The 19,447-nt window shown below is 38.1% G+C and overlaps 1 protein-coding gene across 1 annotated transcript; it reads right to left on the minus strand.

Annotated features, from left to right (window-relative positions):
• Positions 1–624: 624 nt before the first annotated feature.
• Positions 625–18,572, minus strand: Znf879 (zinc finger protein 879). Its single transcript, XM_048784867.1, has 4 exons — positions 18,455–18,572; positions 17,122–17,180; positions 13,981–14,170; positions 625–2,743 (listed from the first exon to the last, which is right to left on the minus strand). Exons 2-4 carry the CDS (start codon positions 17,152–17,154, stop codon positions 1,314–1,316), a joined length of 1,653 nt encoding a protein of 550 aa, XP_048640824.1. The 5' UTR covers positions 17,155–17,180; positions 18,455–18,572; the 3' UTR covers positions 625–1,313.
• Between the last annotated feature and the right edge of the window lie 875 nt (positions 18,573–19,447).

Genomic DNA, 19,447 nt, shown 5'->3' on the forward strand with positions numbered 1-19,447 from the left:
TGGAGCATTAAATGGCCTGGAAAACTGCTCCATAAATGAATGAAATAATGACACTCACTATTCCCAGAAGGCAAAAGCTGAATGTACTGATATATACTCTGCTTGTTTTCCATTCCAAATATCACATTTTCAATTTTTTTTTAAGTTTGGAGAAACTTAAAAGAGATGAGGACTTGAAGGAATTTAGCAAATTGGTTTGTGAAGTTTACTAATATGACTCATTTTTTATAAATGCTGAAATGGGCTAAATTGTCAATGTTTTAGAGGAAAAAAAATCTGAAACAAAAACTGAATGTTTGCCCAGTGGCCTTCAGAGTGTGGGGAGGGAGTGAGCTTTGTCTGATGGGAGCAAAAATGGAATATAAGATTGAGTCACCTGGTTCACTTTATCTCCTTGAGTTCCACATTGGTTCTGGGGTTTTCTGGTGATTGGAAACCAGAGAGCTCAAGGAAGCAGGCACAGCCAGGAAACTAAGAGTTGTTTTCCCTATGGCTACAATGTGATATAAGTTCTAACAACACTGACAAGTAGATTAAATTGCAAAAGCAGCAGTTGTCTGAATAACCTTTACAATACAGAAAAGGTAATCACTTTCTGAGAAAAACAAGTGAAACACCATGCACTTTGTGACTTAAAATAAAATGACTTTATATCTGAATCAGAGGGTGAAACGAGTAGTTGGAAAGAAAACTAAAAAGAACGTACCTGCATAGATTACAGAGTAATTTTCCCCTCGGGTAAATGGCTTAGAAGAGTGGAGAAATGACCCAAAGTCTGAACAACAACCAAGTACATAATTTGTTTTCCAAATATGAAAAAAATTTTAGTGACAGTGAGGTAGCTACAGTTTACCTGTATACATTTTTGTTCCCAAATATTCATTCTGGTACAATTGGCTTGTGTAATACTTAAATGCAGTCTCAAGAAGTAGATTGTTAGATTTGTCTGAAGTCTGGGCTTTATGGCTGTACTTTTACCTAAACCAGCAGGTTCCCAGTAATGCCTGCGAAAGCTGATGGCTGTTAAAACATCACTAGAAAGCAAATAAAAGAATATCAACCCTTCAATCTCACAGAGTCTATTTCAGTCGGTAACAACTTAAGAACATACAAAAAATCATTTTACAGAAGCTTTCCTAATATTCCCAAGGTTACCCTGCAACATGAAGTGTCCAGGTGCTTGATGTCCTCTAACTTCTGAAGTTTTACTCAAAATTAACGGCTCTTCGCTTTCTCCCCAGAATGAATGATATTCAATATGAAATGAACTTCATTTGGAAGACTTGCCACATGCATTTTATTTATGTTTTTTCTCAATTATGAGTCCTCTGATGATTAGTAAGAGATGAGCTCTGACTAAAAGCTTTCCCACATTCTTTGCATTTGTAAGGCTTTTCTCCTGTGTGAATTCTCATATGTGTCATAAGGGATGAACTTTGTCTGAAAGCTTTCCCACACACTTTACAGTTAAATGGTTTCTCTCCAGTATGAATTCTCTGATGCTGAATTAGGGCTGAGCTTTGGTTGAACGCTTTTTCACAGTCATTACATTTATAAGGTTTCTCGCCAGTATGGATTTTTCGATGGGTATTAACAGCTGAGTGGGAACTAAAAGCTTTTCCACATTCCTTACAATGATATGGTTTCTCTCCAGTGTGGATTCTGTGATGGATATTAAGCCGTGAGATCCAGGAGAAGGCCTTGCCACACTCATTACACTTGTAGGGTTTTTCTCCAGTGTGAATCCTCTGATGTTGTATAAGTGCTGAGCTTTGGCTAAAGGCTTTCCCACATTCTTTACAGGCATACGGTTTCTCACCAGTGTGAATTCTCTGATGAATAATAAGGGCCGAATGGTAACTGAACACTTTCCCACACTCGTTACAATGAAAGGGTTTCTCTCCAGTGTGAATTCGATGGTGTCTACTCAGCCGTGATATTGAAGTGAAGGCTTTCCCACACTGACTACATTCATAAGGTTTCTCTCCAGTATGAATTCTGTGATGCTGGATGAGAGATGAGCACTGACTAAATGCTCTCCCACATTCTGTACACTTATAGGGCTTTTCTCCAGTATGGATTCGCTGATGGTTATTAAGGGATGAACTACCTTTAAATGTTTTGCCACATTCCTTACATTTATAAGGTCTCTCTCCAGTGTGCATTCTTTGGTGCCCAATAAGAGAGGTGGTAAAACTGAAGGCTTTTCCACATTCACTGCATATATAAGGTTTCTCTCCAGTATGAACTCTCAGGTGCTGTGTCAGGGATGAGCTTTGGCTGAAAGCTTTCCTACATTCCTTACATTTATAGAGCTTCTCTCCAGTATGGATCCTCTGGTGTTTGCTCAAGGAAGAACTGTGGAGGAAGATTTTCCCACAGATATTACATTTATAACATTTACGCACTGTGTTGGCTCCCAGTTGTTTAAAGAGAATTGAATACTGCTGTGAACGGGGTTTCCTTCCTCTGGGAACAATTCCAGGTTTTCTAGTAAGTGATGATTTTAAGCCAAGATTTTTCTCAAGTTCAAGGCCTTTAAAGCTTCTTCTGTCTTTCACATAGGGTTTTTTGATGGTAAACAACACTTTTCTGAAAACTTTGTTCTTTTTGCCTTGTTGCTTCTCTAACTTGTCCTCATTCATGTAGACTTTTCCCAGTCTGAAATCATCAACTATGAGTTTTTCCATGACTTCCAGATTTTCTTCTTTGGAAACTGTGGTTTCAAACAAGTTCTCCCATCCTATAGTAAGCAAATAAAGTAATCAAAAAAGTTTAGTCTCTCTTGCACTAAGAATAAAGAAAAGTGACATCAAAATACAAAAGGATAGTTAATATAAATATAGCCTTGAAATTTTAGGAAAGGATGGGAATAAAGACTAGAGGAAAAAGCAGGATAATAGACATGTATGGAAGAAATCTATAGGAAGGTGGCTTGAGGTACTCAGAGGGAAGCACCTTCAATGGGAGGAAGAACCTGGATTGATCTAGTACCAAAGATCAGGTTATCAGGAACAGGGTATTTCTGAGTATGTCCTGTATTATTATTGTACTTCATATCCCAGGCCAGCCACCAGGACATTCAGATAAATTTCAAGGGAAAAAGAAGTGAAGACACCACCTCCCCTAAGGAGCTCTGTGAAACACAGGGTTTCATTAGTGCCACTGTGGGAAGTGTCAGAGTGCAATAAATAATATTGCAACAGATATTAGCTTACTCAATCAGTAATTACTGAATGTGTGCCTGCATCATGTAAAGATCAAGGCTCTGGAAATGACAGGGAGCAGGTCAGATGGAGCCTACTCTCACAAGGCTTATACCTAGCAATGGGATATTGACAATGACAAAGTAACCAACTCTAGGGCTGGAGATGTGGTTCAAGTGGTAGCACGCTCGCCTAGCATGCGTGAGGCACTGGGTTCAATTCTCAGCACCACATAAAAACAAAATAAAGATACTGTGTCCACCTAAAAATAAATATTAAAAAAAATAACCAACTCTAAAAGAAATACTAGGGACTGATGAGAACCATAAACAAACCAAAATAGTATTAACATTGTAAAGAGTAAATAGAGTAAATACAGTGATATTTTAAACTGGGCAATAAATGAAATTAAGATAGATAGATAGAGCAGGCCACACAAAAATGTAGGTATAAAGATGAATTCAGTCAGAAGGGACAGCTAACACAAAGGCTTCCTAAGGCAGGAATAAGTTTTCTGTGGTCAAAACAGAAGGAAGTTCAGTGTGTCTTAAGCAGAAGAAAAAGAAAAGTGTTAATGAGGAAAAGAGGCAGGCAGAGGCTATATCATATTGACTCTCTTAAGATATAGTACAGAATTTGAAATTCTAAACATCATTGGGGATAGAAGGGACATGGTATGTGTTCTTTGTTTAAAAAGAACCATTCTAGTTGTATGATAAATGGGCTGTAAGTGGGGTTAGGGTAAAGAGAACAAGGGCAGGTAGAGAGAGGAGGCACTCTGAAAGTTGCTATAGTCTTCCTGGATGGAAGATGGCATTGGCAAGTAGTGGGAGAGATGGAAGGGACTGGGCACATTTGGGAATTTTGGAGGTAGAGCTGGCTTTTCAATCACAACACTCATACATTCATACTATGATTATTTACTCTTTGAGAAAAACTGGGACTAAAATTTCCATAAGGGAGAGTGTTTAAGAAATTATTGCCAATACAATAAGCCAGCAGGTAGCTTTTCTTATGAACAGATTATGTGGAAGAAGTGAAAGAGGTGACTCAAGGATGAGCTCCAGCTTTTGGATTGGTAGCTCCATGGAAAATGGTATCAGTTCTGATACTGGGAAATAAAAGAAGAGTACATTTTAATCCATCTTTTTGATTACTTAAGATACACTGCAAGCAAATAAAACTATGGATTTAAAATAAAAGAATTGAGGGAACAGAAGACAGCAGAAATTAGCTAGACAGCAATTCCCAATCTCTTCACAACACAGAGAACAGGCAGTGAAGGAAAAGCAGAATTGGGAGGTGGGTGACAAAATAAATGCTCTAAGACTCAACATTACAAATCCTGAGACCTGGAGAGACTTGAAGATCAGTTACTAGAGTAGAAAATAAGTGCAGAGTTCTCTAATCCTGAACTTGAACCAGGGTAGGGAGAAGGGGGAGGGGCAACAGAAAGAGAAAGACGGAATGGAAAACTCTTAAGCTCACCCACTTAAAATCATTTGAAAAGGCAGACCAAAGTTACCAAATTTTGTGGAAAGGCACAGCAGAGTCCCTGAAGCAGATCAAACAGCTTAAAACGAACTTGTGAAAAGAAAGTTGAACTGGGGTCTGCAGCCATCTTGTGGAGCCCTTATTAGTCACCCCATAAAACAACATGACATCTTCCCATGTCCAGACAGCTGCAAATTAAATGAGAGGAAAGGTCTCTGCAGTGGGATCTCTTGAGAATTCAGCTAAAAAGAACTTCTAAGGAAATGCTCCTAGCCCCAAATCACTGAATCCCACTCCCCCTCCCTGCAAACAAGGGGAGATGATGGAGACATCCTATGAGCACTTTACTCAGCACTCTACTCAGCCTCTGTGACCCAGGCAAAGGTGAAAAGCACAGCTTCCATGGGACCCAGACAGTGGTGGAGCAGCAATGCGGCTTTGGCCCCAGTAGAGAAAAGCAGATCCATCCAGAATGCACCAGCCCCCATCACTGACACTGGGGGGAGCCACTGTAGGCAGCCTAGGGACAGTCCCATTGATCATGGGCCAGACTGGAAGAAAGCTGCCTGAATATCCAGTGACAGAGAGATCCGGATCCCAAATGGTGCAGCCAGGGGCAGAAGGCTGCAAGGAGAAATTCCTGAATACCCCTGGAAACTTAAGTGGAAAGCACCTGCAAAAATAGCCAGATGGAGGTCAGTTAAGATAGAAAATTGCCTGATCCAAGGCAGCAGCAAGTAAATGTTCCTAGTTTTACCTGGCTCTCAGCCCAACCCAAGGTTATAACTGGAGAGTGAAAGGGCATTGTTTAGACACTGGCTGGACCTTACATCAGAGTCAACAAAGGGAAATGACACACATCGTTTACAACCTGGAGCAGTAGAAACCAGAATCCAGGTGAACCACCTGAGTCCCTTCGCTACAGTACCTCAGAGACTAGTGTCAGCTGGGGGAATGCTTCTATACCACAGAATATTTATGGAAAATCTGCAACCAAAGATCTTGCACTCACTAACAGCCACAAGGCTCTACACCACCATGAAAAAGATCCTGGACAGGAGAACAGGTACACAATGACCCACAGCAACCACAGGAATACTCCACAGCCTGCATCCTGAACTCCTGCACATAACAGAAATAACCAAGCCACAACAGTGTACCCTCGAGCAGTCAGCTGCAGGTCCCTGAGCTAACAAACCACAACCACCTGGTTGGAGGTCCATAGCAACTAGGGAAGTGGTTCCTGTGCCCCAGCAACTCTGGAAGGATTCACAGTCCAAGAACGATGGACATCTACTAAATATCCAAACCCCAATGAAATCCAAACCAAGATTCAACAAAAATTTTCTTCACCTTGGCACAGCTTACTATAAATAACTTCAGTGTTGACTTTGGTCATATAAATCACTCTTTGAGTTGATCAATAGTTGTTATTCTAATTGTACCTTCAAACCATTTGAATGTATTTCATCTAATGGTTTAAAGCATCAATTGGAATCAGGCTTTCTCTCTTTGTTTTCTTAGCTCTGGTTTATACCTGTTCCTCTTACCCACTACTTACATTATCAGCTACTACCTCAAATACCCACCATCCATCCATTTCTCCTTTCTACATTGTGGTGTGTATTATTATTTTCTATTTTTTCCTCTCTATTTCTCTCTTTCTTTCTTTTTCCCTTCTCCTTTTGGCCCAACTTTCTTCTTTCCCCTATTTTAGCACTCGTTTAAAGTTATTGCAATTTTACTAAATTTAATAACTAATTTTTTACCTACTCCAGAACTTTATAAGATTATATCTGGATTAGAGGAAATGTAAAGAAAAATATCAGCAAGCTTTTTGTTTCTCATACAGCTGAATAGTATGAGGCTTGGCTCTGAAGTGACTGTAGTAAACAGGGTTCAGTGGCACCTCTCAAAGTGGTGCTAATATTGAGATCAGCAAAGGTCACACTTTGATTTAAAGACAATATCTGGATTAACCCAGGGCTCTTAAAAGAGAGAAACTCATAAAGTAGTTCCTTACTTAAAAGAAGAAGAGATAACTATTCACAATAGATGGGTAAATATACAAACAATTTTAAAAAGCAAAGGAACAAACCATCCCAAATAACTAACTCCATTGATGCCACAGTGAAAGAAATGTCAGAGAAAAAATATTTTAGAAAGTTCATAGTTACAATGTTCTTTGAGCTTAAAGAAGATGTAAGGAGACTGGGGCTGTGGCTCAGTGGTAGAGCCTTGCCTAGCATGTGTGAGGCACTGAGTTCGATCCTCAGCACCACATAAAAATAAACAAATAAAATAAAGGCATTCTGTCCATCTACAACTACAAAAAAATTTTTTTTAAATAAAAAAATAAAGATGTAAGGAGTGAAATTAGAGAGAAGATACAGAAAGTGAAAGACCACTTCAATAAAAAGAGATTCTGAAAAACAACCCAACAAAAACCCAGAAAATAAAGACTCAAAAAACAAATTAAAATTTCAATGGAAACAACCACAAAGATGGGAAGTTATATTTCATGTATGTATGATTATGTCAAAATACATTCTACTGTCATGTGTAAGTAAAAATAATAAAAAATTCTAAAAAAATTTCAATGGAAAGCATTACCAATAGATTAGAACACTTTGAAGATAGATTTTCAAGCCTTGAAGACAAAGTACATAATCTTGAAAATAAAGCTGACCATAAAAAAAAGACGTAGGAGACAATGACCATAATATTCAAGAAATCTGGAAAAAACATCAAGAGGCCAAATTTAAGAATCACTGGGGTAGAGGAAGGCTCCAATCTTTTCAATGAAATAATAGCAGAAAATTTTCCAAACCTTAAGAATAAGATGGAATTCAGATACAAGAGGCATTTATGACTACAAATATACAAATTCACAATAGATCCACTCCAAGACATATTATAATGAAAATGCCTAACATACAGAATAAGAATAAAATTTTAAAAGCTGCAAGAGATAAATGGCTGGTTACCAATCCAGATTTCAACTGACTTCTCAACCCAGACCTTATAAGCCAGGAAGGCTTGGAATAATGTATATCAAGCTCTGAAAGAAAATGGATGCCAATGATTCTATACCTAGCAAAATTAAGCTTCAGAAGTGAAAATGGAGAAAAAAAAAACAAAACTTCTATGATACGTAGAAACTAAAAGAATTCATTCCAAATGCCAGAAAACAAAAATCATTTCTCCATAATGACATTGAATGTAAATAGTCTAAACTCTCCAATCAAAAGACACAGATTGTCAGTTGGATTAAAAAACAAAATCCAACAGTATATTGTCTGCAAGAGACTCATTCACTGGTAGACATCCACAAGAATCAAGGTAAAAGGATAGGGAAAAAAAATACCATTCACTTGAGACTCATACACAAACAGGGCTACCTATTCTCATATCAGATAAAGTGGACTTCAAGCCAAGTTAATCAGAAGAAACAAAAATGTTCACTTTAATTAAGGGAATCACACAAGAATAAGATATGACTGTAAATATTTATGACTCAAACAATGGTACACTAATATACATAAAACAAACTTTTCTCAATATTAATAATCAAATAGACCACAATACAAAAATAATGGGTGACTTTAACATACCTCTCTAACCACTAGATGGATCAGCCAGACATAAACTAAGATTCTGCAGAACTAAAAAACACAATTAAAAGTATGGATCTGACAGAAACCTGTAGAATATTCACCCATCAACAAATGAATTCACTTTCTTCTCAGGAGCACATGGGACATTTTCTAAAATATGCCATATTTTAGGTCATAAAACAAATCTTAGCAAATATAACAAACAGAGATACTCCCTTGCATTCGATCAGATCATAATGGAATGAAATTAAAAATCAATGATAAGATAAAAAACAGAAATCACTCTGACACCTGGAGATTAAATAATACATTTTTGAATGATGAATGGGTATCAGAAGAAATTAGGGGAGAAATAAAATACTTATTTCCTAGAAGTAAATGAGAACAGTGAAACAACATATCAAGATCTCTAGGACAGTATTAAGATAGTTCTAAGAGGAAACTTCATAGCATTGAGCTAGTACATCAAAAGAATAGAAAGATACCAAATAAATAATCTAACATTACATCTCAAGGTCCTAGAAAAAGAGAAGCAAACCAACACCAAAATCCATTCAAGACAGGAAATAATTAAAATTAGAGCAACAATCAATGAATTTGAGAATTTAAAAAAATACCAAAGATCAATGACATAAGAAGTTGGTTTTTTGAAACGGTAAACAAGACTAATTAAATCCTTAGCCTAATTAATCAAAAGAAAGACAGAAAACACTCAAATTAACAAAATTAGAGATAGAAAAGGAAATATCATCACAATACCACTGAAATCCAGATGATAATCAGAAACTATTTTGAAAATTTATACTCCAATACCAATAAGCTACAAAATCTTGAAGACACTAACAAATTCCTAGAGACATATGCCCTACCAAAATTGAACCATGAGGATATAGAAGAATTACACTGATCAATATCAAGTAATGAAATTGAAGTAGCTATCAAAAGATGAACAACAAGGAAAAACCCAGGACCAGAGGAATTCTCAGCTGAGTTCTACCAAACCTTTAAAGAAGAACTAATATAATGCTCCTCAAATTTTTCCATGAAATAGAAAAGGAGGGAACACTGTCAAACTCATTCTACAAAGCCAGTATCACTCTGATATCAAACCCAGACAAACACATATCAAGGAATGAAAACTTTAGACCAATATCCTTTTGCAACTGAAGTATTACTCAGGCATAAAGAAGAATGAAATTACAGCATTTGCCAGAAAATGGATGAAGTTGATAGTCTCTACTATTAATGCTAAGTGAAATAAGTCAATTCCCCAAAGTCAAAGGTTGAATGTTTTTTCTGATATGCAGGGGCTAATCCAAAGTAAGGGGTTGTGGGAGAAAGAAAAAATAAAAAAAGAAAAAATGGGAGGGAGTGAGGGAGAGAGGGACAGGCGGAGAAAGGAAAAAAACTATTAAAAGATCAGTAGAAGAGATGAAGGGGACTGAGCAGAATGAAGGAGAAATAGGAAAAGGGAAGAACATTGGAATGAATCTGACTGAGCTTTCCTATGTACATACATAAATATAGCACAGGGTATATCAAGTATATCCACAAGACACTAATTTTTAAAACACTATAAATAAATTACAGAAAGATCAGTAGAGGGAATGGAAAAAGTGCTACTGATGGAATTAGAGGCAAATCATTCCATGCTTTTGTGAGTGTGTCAAAATGTTTCCTAAGGTTATATATAACTAAAAAAAATTAATTTAAAATGATCAAATTGTAGTAAAGTTGATATATTGTGGAAAATGATAATGATTGTCAATACAGTTCTGGTAAAGATGAGTTAGGAGTTCGAGCAAATGCTTCCATACATATGAAAGGGAAAAATATGCAATTTCCTAATTATTTTATTGTTTGAAGAAATATGTGATTTAAGTATATATTAACGCTGCTATCAGTATTCTTATAAAAAATAAAAACATGTAAATAATAGAATGTATTTTATAAGACAGTTTTTGTTTCCTTGACTAAAAAGGGAAAGTGTAACAATTTCAAGAAAATTCAGAAAACCATAAAAATGAATAGTTTACCCATAAGCATATCATGCAAATCAATCCCTGTGACATATGGGACTCAGCTCACCAGAATTTTCCGTACATAAAAGTATCACTTTTATTTAAAAAATAAAAATGTGCTGGGTGCAATGGCACACGCCTATTAATCCTAGCAACTTGGGAGGCTGAGGCAGTAGGTATACAAATTCAAAGCCATCTGGGCAACTTGGTAAGACCCAGTCTCAAAATTCAAAAAACGAAAAGGGGTGGGGTTGAAACTAAGCTTTCCTCACTTCACTTAAAATCCTGGGCTTCTCTCCATGTGTCAGTAATGTAAGTTGACACTAATATTTTAATGACTACATAAAATGTCAAAAGTATGAACTTATCATCATTTAATAGATCCCTGTTACTAAACAACTTTTGCACCAGTAATCCCTTGTGTTATAACACACATTCTTTCACACATCTTTGCAACTTTATATAATTACAGAATTTTTTTCTTAGGATAAATTTAGAGGGCTGGTGTTGTGACTCAGTGATACAGTGCTTGCCTAGCATGAGTGAGGCACTGGGTTCAATTCTCAGCACCACATATAAATACACAAAATCCACTGACAACTAAAAGAATATTTTAAAAAAAGAGATAAATTTAGAAATGCTGAATTGATTTTAATGAAACTAAACCATCCTCCAGTAAAACTATACCAATCAAAATCCCATTAAAGGTACTGTTTATCACTCAGAACATTAGCAAATCACTGGAAATATATTTCTTAATGCTTGGTAACTTAATAATGGAAAAATGGCATCCTGTTACTTTAGTTTGAATTTCATTAATTATGATGAATAGTTTTTCAAAAGATCCTTTATGGACTGTGGATTCACATTTCTTGAATTTTCAATCACAATGCTCATACTACAATTATTTACTCCTTGAGCATTTTTCTCTTTATATTATACCTTTACATTCTAAAGTTATCTCAGCACTATCAAAAGTAGGTAAAAACTGGAAACAGGGGCTGGGGATGTGGCTCAAGAGGTAACGCGCTCACCTGGCCACTGGGTTCCATCCTCAGCACCACATAAAAATAAAAATAAAATAAAGATGTTGTGTCCACCGAAAACTGAAAAATAAATATTAAAAAAAACTCTCTCTTCTCTCTCTCTTTAAAAAAAACCAAACAAACAAAAAAAAACAAAAAAAAAAAAAAACCTGGAAACAACTTTCCAGTTGGAAGATCACTTCATATGGCTTAACAATACAAAAAGCCTTTCAATGAAGTAGTCGGTGGGATGTGGCAGAGTATTTACTGAGAATTGTATTTACTGAGAACTGAAAATAACTGAAGGACAATCACAATTTAAAACACTCTCAAGAATAATATGTACAATCACTCTGTTGCTGTCTCTCATGTAAAAATACTCAAATATTCATAGTGTGAATGAAAATCAGTAGAATATTAACAGTAGTTGATCACGGCTGATAAAAATTACAGGTGAGTCTCCTCTTTTTGCTCTCCTTCCCTTTCTTCCTCCCTCTCTCCTTTTACAATATCATGTATAATTTATATGAATGAAATATAATAGTTTTTTTAAGTGCTTGAAAAAGTACACAATTTGATAGTGTAGATTTCTTTGCCAATCAGAATGTTCACAGCCAAATCTAAACCTCATCTATAACTACCACTCTGGTCCTTAAAACAAATGTATTTATTTTCTAGGCTTCTGCGTGAATTTTTACTTTATTATATAATTATTATTGTAGTCATTTCTTCCAAATTGTTGGTGGGATGTGGCAGAATACATGTAGTAGAAACAAAATATCCCTAAAAAAAAGAACATGAATCTTCAAAGGGCCCAGTTAGTGCCAAGTAACAACACTAAAAAAAAATTAATTTGATGAAACCTGACAAATTTTTTAAATTCCAAAGATAAAGAAGATATCCTGTAAGACTCCAGACAGAAAACAGAAAAAGAAAAAAGTGGTAACATTACCTATATACCAACAGGAGAAATAGAATCAGACTGAGAACTTGTATTAACAACACTCAGTGACCAAAGACAGTAGACTCACCTGATGGGGGGGAAAAAACCTGATGCCAGAATGCTAGCTCCAAAAGACAATTCCCAAAAAAGAAAAAAAAAAAAAAAAAGGAACTGATTTTTAGACATATACAAATTGCACACATGAATCTCTGAAAAAAATTTATTCATGAAAATATTCTAGTCAAACCAAAGAGAAAAAGATTCATGAATGAAAACATGAGACTGAACTGATACAGAAAGGCCATTTATTGCCAGCAAGAGAAATAAATTCTGGATAAGCTCAAGACAGCAATCCTCTGGTGCCAGAAACAAAGACAAAATTCAAAGCAGAACAGAATGTGGGAGCTTATGATGCAGCAATGCATGGAGAGTTTTAGAGACTCCGCAATATGTCCCAGGGGCCAGAATGTAGGACATATTTTGAAAATTTTCACAGAAAAAAGAATGGCATGATGAATATTTATAAATCTCCTGCTTAAACTCCATTATTGCCACCATTTTGAGCTTCTCTCTCAACACATGCTTTCTTTTCTCATTTCTTATTGCTGCACCATGCGTAATAAGTAGCAGAGAAAAAAAATCAAAGCAAAAGCCCAAGATGAAATAATAAAAGAAAACTAAAGTAAAATAATTTAATAATCAATCCAGTAAAAGGAAGGAAAAAGATGGAAGAGAAAATAACTATAAACAGCTGGGCATGGTGGTGCACTTCTGTAATCCAGCAAATTGGGAGGCTGAGGTAGGAAGATCACGGGTTTGAGGCCAGCCTCAGCAACTAAGTGAGGCCCTAAGCAATTCAGTGAGACTCTGACTCAAAATAAAAAATAAAAAGGGCTAAGGATGTGGCTCAGTGGTAATGCACCTCTGGATTCAATCCCAGAATAATAATAATAATAACAACAACAACAACCACATTTATATACTACACATTACATTACATATTCTGCAAATTATAAGACACACTTGACAAAAGAGCTACTCATACTGGGAGAATTAATTCCTTTCTCTCTGAACCTAATATATCAAGTAATTAAAAATGTGCAAGGGGATATGCTGTTCCCAGCATTTTCCACCTGGCCTGGCACATCGAGGAGGCCCCTGCCAGTGTCTCCTACACACAGCCTCTTCACTGTGCCTGGGCAGCTGGAAAACGCCATGCCCATTTCCAAATTATCCCGTCACTCACCTAGACATGTACTTTGAGGTACTCCATTTCTCACTGCCTGGGGGTATTCTGCTTACTCTAACTGGGAGATAACTTTTGGTTTGGAAAATGTAATCCCTGTTCATTAAGAAGAAGACATGAGTGGCCATCCTGGAATAAAGTACCAGCTCTGCAGTCACTGGAGAAGAGGGACAGTGCAAGAAGGAGGTCTTGCTCAGGGAGGGGCCTTGGCTCCTAGCGGATGGTCAGGATCAAAGAAGGCAATGCACTCTTCTCAGCTGTAGCATTTTATGGGACCCAGGGGAACAGAGGGGGCAGTGTTGGGGAGAGAAGGAAATAGGAAAAGCATAGAGAAGACATAACTTAGTCAAGTTCAGACATCTCTGTATAGCCAAGAGGAATAGCAGCTATCACTCTGAACCCATGGCGGGGGAGGAGAGGGCCTGTACCTGGCCAAGCCTTCAAATATCCTCCTTGAAGGGGGACTCTGCATCCCATGAACAACTCCTTACCCAGTGAGACCAGGTTGCTGTAGTTCTCCAGCATCACTTCCCGATACAAGGTTCTCTGGGCAGAGTCCAGGTGCAACCACTCATCCTGGCTGAAGAGCACGGCCACATCCCTGAATGTCACAGACTCCTGGAACAGCAAACCCATTTCTACTCACTCATGATCACCCCTGGATGGAATAACTGAGAAACAACCCTATCACAACTCAGGATTCTAAGGATTTCAAATAAAGCAAGTATTTCTGGATAATTTGGCTTTGTTACTGAGCACTTATTTATCATGTGCTTGCTTACTGTAAGTGACATATTGCACCCTCGGAAAGCTTAATCACAGCAGCCAAACAGAAGCATGCTTGAAATCATGAAACAAAATCAAAATAACAGACACAGAATTTTACGCTTGGAAATGTATAATTACCTAGGCCAAACTCTCACCTTACGGGTGACACACAAGAAGATTTTAGAAGGAGGTTCTAGTACTCTCACTTGGGGAGGACTAGGTAGGAGACCTCTGGGCTTGCCTTAGAACACAGTTCGGTTGGTCCCAGTGATGGATTCTATCATCACCATGGCCCACCTCTGTGTCCTGTGGGAGAGGACATTAACATTCACAGTGGGAGAGGCTCTGGGAATGCCCTGGGCAAGGCTTTACCAGGAGAGTACCAAGGGTGGTAGTCTGCATAACCTTCAACAAAAAGCCAGGGAAGAGGGCTGTGATCAGGATTTCCCATCCACACCTCAGAAGCCTTTACTCCTCTACCCCTCTGCCACCTACCAGGCAAGTCAACACTCTGAACTAGTGGCCCTTTCTTTTCTTTTTCAGAATTTTTTTATAGATCTATTTTTAATAATACATATTAATTGTACATGTTAATGGGATTCACTGTGATATTTCCATACATGCATATAGAAAAGGAGAAAAGATCAATAAGCAAGAAAACATGGAGTGTTAATCTCATTTTCTGCCACCAGAAAAAGTTTAACTTTTTGCTGTATGTCCTTTCAGACTTTTTACATTCAAACAAAAATCCAAATCACATTATGAGAAACAGCATTCTAGTCAATGTTCTTACTTGCTGTCTAATATTTCACTACATGGATAAACTAGTTTGTTTAATCTTGAGGTGGATGTTTAGGTTGTTTCCACTTTTGTAATACTCTACAAATGATAGGTTGACCCTCCGTGTACATCATCAGAAATGTGTACAAAGCGTTTCCTTAGCGTATATTTCTACAGCATAAGTGCTAGGTCACAATTCATTTTCTTCTCACCATCCCCAAGGTGAACCCAAGCAGATCACAAGGTCAGACACCTTCCCTGACCCAGAAAGGCAAAAGAAAATTAAAAAGAAGTGACTTGTTTCTCCCCATTGGAAACAAGGGAATATACATTTACTCCCATTCCTTTTTTTTCAGAATTTATCTTTTTTCAAACATGTAAACTTTTTAGTGGTTAACTAAGTCACTTGCCAGTCTCACAACTGAGGAAACTTCCCTCAAGGAACTAACAGCTCTTTGAGTATAATCATCAAGACATATGCTAAAATAATGTAATGGAAGGTCATTAGGCTGAGAGGGCTCCAACACCCTGGGCTCCTAATGAAAGGAAACTTAAGCTCAGCCAATCAGAAGCACCACCTGAATATTAATTACATCATCAGGAACTCTGCATGGAGACAGTCCAACTTTCACCAAATAATTTCTTTGCTCTACTTCTGCAGTGACCCTATAAAAGCTTTCTCCTCTTTCTCCTTTGGGTGGATCACAGAACCCTTCCAGCCTGATGTTTGCTCAAATAAACTCTTTAAAACTGAAATGTGCCAACATTTATCTTTTAACAAAGATAAAGGCTAATCTCCCAGTTTCTGGGGAGGAGATGGGCCTAACTTATCATTTAAGTCTAAACTGTAGAAACTACCTATTTCATTGGGTTGTATCCTCTTATTCTGTGTAAGGTGAGCTTCTTGCAACCTCTTCTTCTTAGAGTACATATGATGTGCATAACAATTTGGTTTCTGATTATAAAAATAATTACCTTTTTTCTCTTCTACTTTTTTTTTTTTCAGTTTTCTGTGTTGGGAGAATTTTTTTAAAAAATATATATCTCCCCAATCCATTAATAATACAGAGTAAGTGCTTCTCAAAGTGCAGAGAAAGAAAGAAATTCCTACAAAGGATACTTTCCACCTCAAGGGAATGTAATCCCAAACCAATGCCCAAGCTTTGATTTCTTCTGGATGCCTTCCATTCACCAACTATACAAGCCTGGTCTTGCCCAATGCTAGGAAGTTGCCCTGGCTACACCTGCTGACAAGGAGGTTTCTTTCTTCAATCTTTCTAGGAGTCACCTGGACTCTTACTACGTACAGTAGTTTCTTGGTATCCAAGACTCCTGCAGATACCAATATCTGAGGACACTTAGGCTCTTTATATAAAGTGGCCCTTATGTAAAATGGTATAGTATATAACCTATAAACATCCTCCAATATACTTTAAATCATCTCAATTACTTATAATGCCTAATACAATGAAAATGTGATGTAAATCGTTATTATAATGTATTGTTTACGGAATGACAAGAATAAAGTCTGGCCAAGTTCACTACAAGCACACTTTTTTTTTTTTCCCCCAAATATTTTTTATCTGTTGTTGGTTGAGTCCCTATATGTAAAACCCACAGATATGGAGGGTCCACTGTACTCTCATACGTTGGTTGTCTTAGGTTCCTTAAGGGCAAAGACCATGACTCTCCTCTTTGAATCCTTAGTAAGGAATTATTTGACACAGCAATGTGTTTATGCTCCATCATACCTGGATCCCTCACAAAGCTCTGGCTGTGGCAATGGCATGGGATGGACTCCCATTCAATTTCTAGTCAATAAGTACTTAGCTGTTAACTGGAGACTGCACCATCAGACTGGCCTAAAACAAAGAAAACACCTTTCTTTCTAGCACCTAACCTACCATGCCCTCTGGTCCCTCCAGGGGCTCTACTGTCTAGAGAAATTCAACAATGAATGAAACAAATTGGCTATCTATAAATCCTTAAGGCAGTTCAAGAAAGAAGCCTCCTTCACTCACCTGAATCTGTGCTGGCAGCAAACTCCTGGCCATTTCTCCCTCCCTGCTGGGGAAGGCAGCTGAAACAGAGAAAGAAGCTGTGAGGACTATTCACCCTGCCTGCACTCTGCCCTCATTAAGACAGACCAGATTAGAAACCTCCACCAGACCAGAACTTCCAATCTTAATGGCTTAATGGTATCTGCAGATCCAAGCCAAAAGGGCCCTGAGCATGGCCACCAAAGCCAAAAGTGGGCAAAAAGCATACTCCCAGTTACTAGGCCTTTCAGCCAGTCATTGTGAATAAAGATGAAACAAGCTAAGGAATTAAAACCATATGATATTCAATAACAAAGTAAAGGGCACAGTAACACATGGCTCACAGGTGTTAAAGTGAAAAGACATTAACATTTCACACATTGGCATTTGGATATTACTTGAGGTGAAAAATAGCATCGGAAGAATGAATGCCGTTTTCAGAAACAATCAACTAAAAATTAGTCCTCTCTTATTTTCCTTTTAGAAATTCTACTTCTTTTATCAAAAAGAGTTACCAAGTTGCCTAAATGCAAAAGACATTAGAACTGACTTTTTATGATGGATACATTCTAAGAATTAAAAGCATGCTATTTTATAATAGTGCAATAACTACTACATCAATAGAGTTTAGAAATGATTTTCCTCTTCACTGAATTGATCCACCCATCCTCACCCCTCAATGCACACAAGGACTCAAAGGGTGCATCACCGGCTAGAAATGAATTTAAACTTTAGAGAAAAGGGGATGGGGGTATATAACTCAATGATACAGTGCATTATGTGTGAAGCCCTGGATTCCACCCCCACAATCCCGACCCCCAAAAATCAAATTAAAAATTTAGAGGAAAAAGGAAGTAACTTAGCAAATGGACACAATTAACTTTAAAAAAAAATAGTTAAATCACTCTAGGAGTCACTGTAGAAAAACACTGCCAAACGAGTAAGACTGACAAAAACAAAGTTTAAACTCTGGAGGATGGGGGGGGGATGCGATGTTAAATCAACAATCGCTGACTGCTGAAAACCGCCAGGGGACTCACCAACCCTGAATAGGAAGGACACAGTTCCCTAAAGTCTCTTTTCTGGGGACCACTTGTCCAGAGAATGGCCTGAGAATGGCCCGGAGGTTAAGTGGTGTCACGCAGTTTTCCGGCCTCCCCGGGAGGACCTTCCCCGGCAACGCCCCCTGCCCGAGTCCTGTTCACCTGCCGAGGCCGCAATTGGGACGCGTAGGATTCACCCGAGACCGGCCCTCTGTCCTAGCCGCACCAAGGAAGCCCTGCGCCCTGGGCCCGCCCTCGCTGGCAGCTTGTACCTTAGTCCACCTGGGTGGGGACGCCAAGCTGCACACCGAACTGGAAGCGAGAGGAACACCTAACACAGAGACATTTCTCCCCGCCACCGCCAAACCGCCAGTACCACTGCGCATGCGCAAGGGAGAGCCAACGGGTTTCCCTTTCTGAACAGCAGCGCTTTTCCTTTCAGACTACATTTCCCAGAAGGTCTCCGCGACACACCTTTTCTATGGTATCTGAGAAGGAAACAATGGAATCCGTGCTAGAGAATGGGACCTGGCTGGGGTCAGAGAAGGCTGAAGCCTTGTCTTTCATTTAGATCACCGTACTTCCTTTATGCACTCAATGTATTCGTAATTATAATGACAATAATATTAAAGAAAGAAAATGTGGAAGTCACTGCTGATTATCTTTAGGAGATAAGAGGGCTGTTAGAGTCAATTTTCTGTCCCCCACCCACCCCCAGTACTGGAAATTGAACCAGTGGTGGCTCTACTGCTGAGCTACATCTCCATGCTTTTTTTTTTTTTTTCTCCTTCTTTTTCCTTTAGAGACAGGGTCAAGCTAACTTGCTGAGGCTGGCCTTGAACTTGTGATTTTCCTGCCTCAGCCTGCCAAGTAAGTGGGCTTATAGGCATGAGCCATCACACCCAGCTCCACCTTTTTTTTTTTTTAATAAAAAAGGTTAAATTTTAGATATATAGATATCACATAAATACATACACATACTTAATGAATAAGAATGGTTGCTTTCCCTCTCAGATCAGGAACAAGGAAAGAATGTCTACTTTTACCACGTCCATTCCGCATTCGTTTGATGTAACCATTGGGATAAGGCAATAAAAAACATCTGAGCGCGGTAGCGCAGGCCGTAATCCCAGTGGCTGGGGAGGCTAAGGTAGGAGGATCCGAATTCAAAGCAGCCTCAGCATTTTAGCAAGGCCCTATGCAACTTGGTAAAACCCTGTCTTTAAATAAAATATTAAAAGGGCTGAGGATGAGCGCCCCTGAGT

This window comes from Marmota marmota, unplaced genomic scaffold, assembly GCF_001458135.2.
Source record: "Marmota marmota marmota unplaced genomic scaffold, marMar, whole genome shotgun sequence".
In the NCBI taxonomy this organism is placed as follows: domain Eukaryota; kingdom Metazoa; phylum Chordata; class Mammalia; order Rodentia; family Sciuridae; genus Marmota; species Marmota marmota.